The sequence below is a fragment of the Cydia amplana genome, chromosome 24 (assembly GCF_948474715.1).
Source record: "Cydia amplana chromosome 24, ilCydAmpl1.1, whole genome shotgun sequence".
Taxonomy (NCBI): domain Eukaryota; kingdom Metazoa; phylum Arthropoda; class Insecta; order Lepidoptera; family Tortricidae; genus Cydia; species Cydia amplana.
The window spans coordinates 4,506,002-4,514,203 of record NC_086092.1 but is presented as its reverse complement, the minus strand read 5'-3'; the positions used below and the strand labels follow the sequence as shown (position 1 = coordinate 4,514,203).

Here is an 8,202-nt window from a genome sequence, read left to right as displayed (position 1 = left end):
AATGTTGCCATATTCCATGTTCTTGTTTTGTTTAGTGGCTGGTGCCGCCGTTGGAAGTGCTGGTATGTACCTATAGAGTCTGTGCGGAAAGCGAAGATTCGTGGATTGTATGGAGCCCAATACATTCCACGACTCTTCTCTTTCCGAACAGACTACAAATTTAATTTACGTTATAATAGGTTTCATACAAAAACATTTACTTGGTAGGTACCAGATAATTATTTTATTTGTCTCCTGTATTCCCTACATGTGCAAGGGGCTAAGGGCCATTCTAGTTTATGGTGTACACAAGTTTTTGACCCTTTTTCGTAAAATGCATATTTTATAATACCTACTTGGCCATTACTTTCAGAAGCTTAATTAGGCTATCAATCCCGATAGCTTTGTTCAATAAATAGCTACTGTGTATCCTTAATCACAGTAACTCATTGGTCCTTGATTGTCTCCCGATTTGTTTGAAAATAAGGCATTTAACACTGCGGCTTTTTAAAAGATACAGCTATTATGGTTAAAATCAACTTTTATATAAATGAGTCAGCTGCATGAGCTCCTGGCAGCTGGTCATCAGTGGAGGTTAGAGTGGCAAGCGAGCAAATTATGTATAAATTAGTACCTATTAGAAATTATTATGAAAAAAAAATACATTCCTATTATTATGATTTCAGATATTAGGTCAAGGGATTGGGATATAAAATCCATGGAGGTAAGACTGTTTCCAAAAATCGTAATAAAACGTCAAGACTTATTATTACTTATTTGTGTTTCAGTTATGTAACACAAGTTACCTAGTTATGTAGTTTTCTGAAAATGTTTCGATTCATATTAATTACGTAAGTACCTATTTAGACTGTTTTTAGGGTTTCCGACGGGACCCTACTACTAAGACTCCACTCTGTCCGTCTGTCCGCCTGTCGGTTCGTCTGTCTGTCTGTCCCCAGGCTGTAACTTATGAACCGTGAATAGCTAAACAGTTGAAATTTTCACTGATGATGTATTTCTGTTGCTGCTATAACAAAAAAAAATACTAAAAACATAATAATATAAGTATTTAAGTGAGGCTCCCATACAAATACGTGATTTTTTTTGCCGCTTCCCTTCATGGGAGAGTCTGTATCGCACTTAGCCGGTTTTTCTATTTAGTTTTATTCTTAGGTTCATTTAGTTCATGAATAATTTGTATGTTGGTCATGTTGTTATTTCTTTATTCTTAATTTAGACCAGGGATGTTACGGAGCTCAGATTCCGATTCCGTTAAGTCGGAAGTTCCGACTGGTATTCCACATCCGCTTCGGTTCCGATTACGTTATTTTTGAATCGGAAGTTATATCGGATGTCAAAGCTTAGCGCGGCATCAAAAACAAACAAGTTTATACCTCTCATTCTCTCATCGCCCCGAATTTGTATTTTTAATAGACTTACCCTTAACATCTCATCCACATCTCACTCAGGCTCCGATTCTTATGGTTCCGGTTCCGTTTTCGTTTCCGATTCCATTTCTGGTTCCGATAAACTAAATTTAAGACACCAGAGGCCCGTTTCTCAAAAGCTTGTAACTTGTAATACAAGCGGATGTCACTTTTTGACAGCTTTTGTTAGAAAGAGACATCCACTTGTATTACAAGTTACAAACTTTTGAGAAACGGGCCCCTAGTTCCGCTTTCGGTTCCAATAAAACCACATCCGTTACATCCCTGATTTAGACTATTTAGTAAAATGGAAGGTAATTAACTTAAGTTTTAATTTAGATTTAAAAAAGATAAAAAAAGAGATTTATAGTCCGTCAACCAAATCTTGTCAGTAGCAATGTAAAGCAAACTAAAGTAGGGCAACACTCAAAGAGCAGTATTGCGCTAAGAAAAGCAGCAATGTACATCGAACCAACAGTTTTTTTTTTTCCGCTGAGCGCGCCCTGCGTACGTCAATTCAAATTGTCACTCGCGGTTTATTGAAAAAAATTGAAACATGGACGGACAATTTAAAAGCGATGTTAAAACAATGTTAATCAAAATGATGAACAAATTTGAAGATATCAAAAACAACTCCCTATAGTAGTGCTTATATTCTCTTTGTTCCCTATCTGTCTTCTAAGTTTACTAAAATAAAATCATATCAAAATGCAGATAATTACTTAATTAGATAGTGCATATATTTGTTATTTACAATATAATATGCCACTTGTTAATGTAAATTAGTGTACTGTTCTGGATGAATATGACATACCTGTGTAATTTTTTTGATTGGTATATATTGTACAATATACATATTAAAAATAAAACAACTGATATTTGGGTGTTTATTTAATTTAAAGGTAAATAAGATAAGGGTCACTTTTCGACTTGGTTGCGTTGTACACGTACATAAACCGCCATAGGTAAGTATTGTCTGAAAAGATACTACCTACTACGAACGCCTTATATTGGGCAAGATTTAATCCTGCAACAAACATGTATGGATTAGGTAGATATTGCGAAAGAACGGCGATATAATCAAGGCTCTTAATACTGTTTAAAAGGTTTACCTTTGTAAATAGTCACAACTGATTGCTGAAAATATTAGACATGTGGGCCTATGGACGGTTTCCAGGACACAATTTATGGTCTTGTTGGATAGATTTAGGCATACGTTTTAATTTTATTAATGCCTTTTAACCCTAAAACAAAAAAACTGAACATAATCTTAAAAGTTCGAAAGAGTTCTTCCAGTACTTGTTTGTTTGTTTCAGTAATGTTTACCATCAACGAGCATGATTGTACATTGTAGGCCCCTTAGCTTTGCTTATTCTTATTTAATGTATTGGTATTTAATGGTGACAGCAGAAATATCTCTTGAAACAGAAACGATTCAGAATGAAAACCAAATGAAAACAAATAAGGTGACGGCTGTCGTTCACGATCCACATTCCACAGATAAAACACAGATGACACGCGTTTTGGAATTATTTGAACACAGTGTTGCTAACCCGCGATTTTTCAAATTTGCCGCCTTTTACTACTGACAAGATTTGGTTGACGGACTTTAGTAAAATTGATTCTTTAGGTTTTTAATAGTTTGTGTTTAAAGATACCATTTTGATTTCAGATAAAGAAAGTAGATAAAGTGGATCTAAAATTGTATTATGAATCTCTGTGCCCTGACTGCGTAACATTCCAAATAGAACGTTTGGACCCCGTATTCACGGAAATTGGATCTTACATCGATCTCAAACTGTATCCATATGGAAATGCTAACGTTAGTGAAATATATACCTTTAAACGAGCAATTCTTATATATATACAGGGTGGAATTTTCTAATACCACCTATACGGCTAGGTACCATCAGTTTGGCACTGATATTAAACGCCATCGAGAACGTAATTTACTTTCTATAGGTACCTACATCTCGTTCGCACTAATATGCGAGTACGAGCGAGATGTATAGAAAGTAAATTACGTTATCGATAGCGTTTATGTCAGTGCCAAACTGATGGTAGCCGTACTGGAGGGAAAGTACACTAAATAAATATTATCTTTAATGGACGCAATTATCATTGTGATTGACGTTGCTTGTCACGCCTTAAACATAACAAAATTCGCAATACATTGCGTCTTAGAATAAACTTTAAAGTGTATTAGAGCGTTTTCCAAAAAAAGTGTACATTTCATTCATGTCTTCAAAATATTGACTTCTTGGGCTCATTTTACTCAGAATCATTTGTACATACACGCCTCATACATAAAAAATGTGTCCAAAAAATTCCTTTCCAGATCGTCACATTCTTGTATGATTTTTTTTTATTTGTATGAACGTGACGCACTGGAAAAAAATTTTTCATACAAAATTTTGGGACACATTTTTTCATGTATGAGGCGTGAATGTACAAATGATTCTGAGTAAAATGAGCCCAAGAAGTCAATATTTTGAAGAAATGAATGAAATGTACACTTTTTTTGGAAAACGCTCATTAATAAACAAATCACAAGTTATTTTTAAAAGTCGCGGGGATCACGCAAACGGCTCTAACAATTTAGATGTAATTTGCTAAATGGGCATTTTCTGCTCGGTTTCCCAGATATTTTACTTAGGTAATAATATAAAAATTACAACGAAAATTTCATTTAACCACACCGCTTCCTGCCGTTTCCGTTTGCCGTTGCCGTATATGTACATATATAATTACCTACCCTTGCTAAATTTCAGCTTTCTAAAGGGGCCCCTGATTAACAGTCCGCCGGACGGTATCGGCCGTCAGGCCAGAACAAAAAGTTGACAGTTCCGAACAACTGACAGGCCGATACCGTCCGGCGCACTGAAAACCTTTTGGACGCCAATGACCAATATATCCGCACCGTAGGTTCAACGCCAAAGACCGATTAATCGGTCACAGACCACAGAGCAACATACGTGCATATACATAAAGTTCAACTTCAGTTTTGAAACTTCAATGATGTGGCGTCTGAGTGACAGCTTTTGTGTTTGACACGGCGTGGAAAAGGTTAATCAGTGGGCCCCTTAAGGCTGCGTTTCCACCAGAGATGTGCGAGTTTGCGTCGTCACCAGAGACATATATGCCGAAACTATAAGGCTAATAGTTCACTACGGAACCGAACTATATCAGAAAAAATATGCATAACATAAAACTCACAATTTCAGAGGAAAGAAGTAGATGGTAAGACCGTAATAGTCTGCCAGCACGGCGAAAAGGAGTGTTATGGGAACAAGCTCCATGCCTGTGCTATTGATAAACTGAAGGACATTCGTGCGACGTCACCTTACATCTCCTGTATGATGAACGGTACGTGGGGAGGCGATGGATCCACTGATATGGACGCCACAAAGGTAAGTACCTCAAAAGGAAACCACGAAACCCTTCTTTCCGAAATCGGATGACGGAGATCGGATCTAGTGCGTAAATTACCATAGAAATAGTTCTACGGCTACTTCGGACCATATTTTCACGGATTCGCATCGGATTCGGATCGGACGTAGTGCGAAACCGCTCTTAATAGGATCACTGTGTTACCTATCACTGTGTTGTCCGTCCGTCCGTCTGTCTGTAAAAACCCTTTATCTTGGGAACGCGTAGAGGTATCGAGTTGAAATTGAAACCATAATACTCAGGTCTACAACTCTACAGTCCCTGGAAGCTGTGAAATAAATCAAACTTCTAAACTAAACGTAGAATAAAGATACGGCCGTTTATGCCACAAAAAACGTAGGTATATTTCGACACTCTTAAGGGAATCAAAATTTTTAGGGTACATACTTTCTGTTGACCTAAAACTATGAAATTTGCCAAGTTATATATATATATACACTCGGGTGCAAAGAAATCGGACCACCCCAGCATTTTCAACATTTTTTCAATTTGTGTAAAAACTGTAACCTCGATCATGATAATTTAAATACCACGTGGTAGATAATTTTCTGCCCTATCAAATGACATCAATATTCAGGAGTGGGGATGGATATTGTGCAAAATATGGGCCTGGAAATCACCCCCCTCCAACTGCCTCATTAGCGCATGCACTAATTGACCACTTATCATTAGGTATAAAAACAGTCATTATCATTGTTTATGCATCATTTGTGATTGGTACGTCTTCCTGAACACTACTCTCATCGCCTGAACCTGGAAAAACTGGAGAAAAATTGATACTACCTCGACTGAAGCCGGCCAAGCAGTTGCCCTATTGCAGGGAGGGCTTAGTCAACGTGCAGTGGCTCGACAACTCAACCTATCGAAGTCATCGGTTCAACGTGTCTTCCAGAGATTCCGCGTAGATCAGACGTTATCCAGAAGACCCGGAACTGGCAGAACTCGCATCACTTCTGAGAGAGATGACCGTTTCATCGTTCTTACCTCGCTACGAAATCGTCGACTGAATGCCGTTCAGCTTCAGCAGAAGCTCCTAGAGACCAGGAATGTGTCTATCAGCCGATGGACAGTTAGAAGACGACTGAAGGAGAAGGAATTGACAGCTCACAGAGCTGCAAATGGCCCAAAACTCACCCCAATACATCGTGGACAACGACGCGTCTTCGCTCGCGAACATGAAGAATGGACCCTTCAGCAATGGAGTTCCGTACTTTTTTCCGACGAGTGCAGGATAACTTTGTCTGGCAATGACGGACGGGTACGAGTCTACCGAAGACCTGGGGAGCGGTTCTCTCAATGCTGCATCGAGGAACGTGTTGCTTATGGTGGGGGGTCAATCATGGTCTGGGCTGGTATTTCTTTGGAAGCGAAGACGGACATTGTGTTCATCACAGGGCCAGGTACCAGACCGAATTCAGGCGGTTTGACTGCACGTCGGTACGTGGAGGAAATCCTGGCTGATCATGTGGTCCCATTTGCGGGTTATATCGGCGATGAGTTCATCCTCATGCAAGATAACGCTCGGCCGCATACAGCCCGGATCACTAAGGAGTACTTGGAGGAGGTCGGCATCAGAGTCATGGAGTGGCCAGCCCGCAGTCCTGACCTAAACCCGATCGAGCACATTTGGGACGAGCTGAAAAGAAGAATCCGGGCCAGAAATCCCGCCCCTGAATCCTTACTGGAGCTAAAGACTGCGATCGAAGAAGAATGGGCGGGCATCCCTCAAGACACTGTAAAAAAATTCATAAGATCAATGAAAAACCGAATGACTGCATGTCGTAGGGCTAGAGGAGGCAATATACGGTATTAAAATGCTGAAAATTGTTTTAATTTTTACTTGATATCTTTAGAATCGCAGTTTTCCCATTATGCATAAGTTTCACTCCAGTATGCATTTTTAGGGTGACAAAGTTCTTAGCCCTGAAAGCCTGAAAATATTGGAAGTAAACCTGTGAAAAGCACATCAATTTATAGAGGAAAAGCCAACCTTTCATTAGGTATATAATATGTCACAGTAGCACATACAGTTTTTACAGAAATTGAAAAAATGATAAAAATGCTGGGGTGGTCCGATTTCTTATATATATATATATATATATATATATATATATATATATATAATTGTAAAAAAATAAAATAATATATTATAATACCTACTTAAAATCTATCGGATTTCAGTGTGGAGATTTAATGAACATCGACTCAAAGCCTATCAAGGAATGCGCTAAAGGTAAAAAGGGGGAAGAACTACTAGAATACTACGGCAAAGAGACTGATAAGATCACAAAACATGGCGTACCTCATGTGTTACTAAATGGCGAGAAGTTTGACATGTACGACAACTTGAAGAAGAAAATATGCGAAGCTTTGAAAAATCCGCCATCTCAATGTAAAACTAAAGTGTGAACATTTTGTCTAATATTCTCTGAATTTGGTGCAAATATAATTGTACACTTTGATGACATATTTTATTAGCACATAGCTATTTACCTATCTACTTTCCACACAAGATGCTCCTCATATGTACAACAATATCTGAGAGGCCAAGCTTTGCTCGGAAAACATATAAAAACTCAAAAATGCACGTTTTCCCAGACATTACACCTAGCTAGATCGATTTTACGCCCCGAAAACCCCCATATAACAAATTTCATCGAAATCGTTAGGGCCGCTTCCGAGTTCCTTAAAATAAATATATATACAAGAATTTCTCGTTTAAGGGTATAAGTTAGGTTTAATTTAGAATGATAACTAAACTATCTAAGTATTAGCAAAGCTTGGTTCATGCTTGGTTTGATTTATTGTGTGTTAAATGGGAAGGTAGGTAGTAATTTCACATATCGGGCATACCCTCAGTTAGAAATTGTGTATATAGCAATACCGAGCTGTATAAATAAATAAATAAATAAATATTGGGGGACATCTTACACAGATCAACCTAGCCCCAAACTAAGCAAAGCTTGTACTATGGGTGCTAGGCGACGATATACATACTTATATAGATAAATACATACTTATATACATAGAAAACATCCATGACTCCGGAACAAATATTAGTGTTCATCACACAAATAAATGCCCTTACCGGGATTCGAACCCAGGACCATCGGCTTAGCAGGCAGGGTCACTACCCACTAGGCCAGACCGGTCGACCGGTCGTGTATATATTGTTGTAAATGGAAGGGTAGGTAGTAGTTTCTAATATCAGGCATACCTTCAGTTAGAAATCGTGTATATGTATAGCAAAGCCGAGCTGAATATTATTCTTGGGAGGGTAGATAGTTATTTCCCAATGTCAGGCATACCCTCAGTTAGTAATTTCTCATAATGTTTGCTACTGAAT

General features: G+C 38.3%; 1 protein-coding gene across 1 annotated transcript in view; it reads left to right on the top strand.

Moving 5' to 3' along the window:
- Nucleotides 1-8,202, top strand: part of LOC134659156 (GILT-like protein 2) — a 186,962-nt gene continuing 178,760 nt past the window's right edge. Inside the window, exons 1-5 of the mRNA XM_063514785.1 lie at nucleotides 1-62; nucleotides 666-703; nucleotides 3,079-3,228; nucleotides 4,631-4,816; nucleotides 7,038-7,313. Of these exons, the coding sequence (XP_063370855.1) occupies nucleotides 2-62; nucleotides 666-703; nucleotides 3,079-3,228; nucleotides 4,631-4,816; nucleotides 7,038-7,265 (663 nt within the window). The 5' untranslated portion in view covers nucleotide 1 and the 3' untranslated portion in view covers nucleotides 7,266-7,313. The remainder of the gene's footprint in view (nucleotides 63-665; nucleotides 704-3,078; nucleotides 3,229-4,630; nucleotides 4,817-7,037; nucleotides 7,314-8,202) is intronic.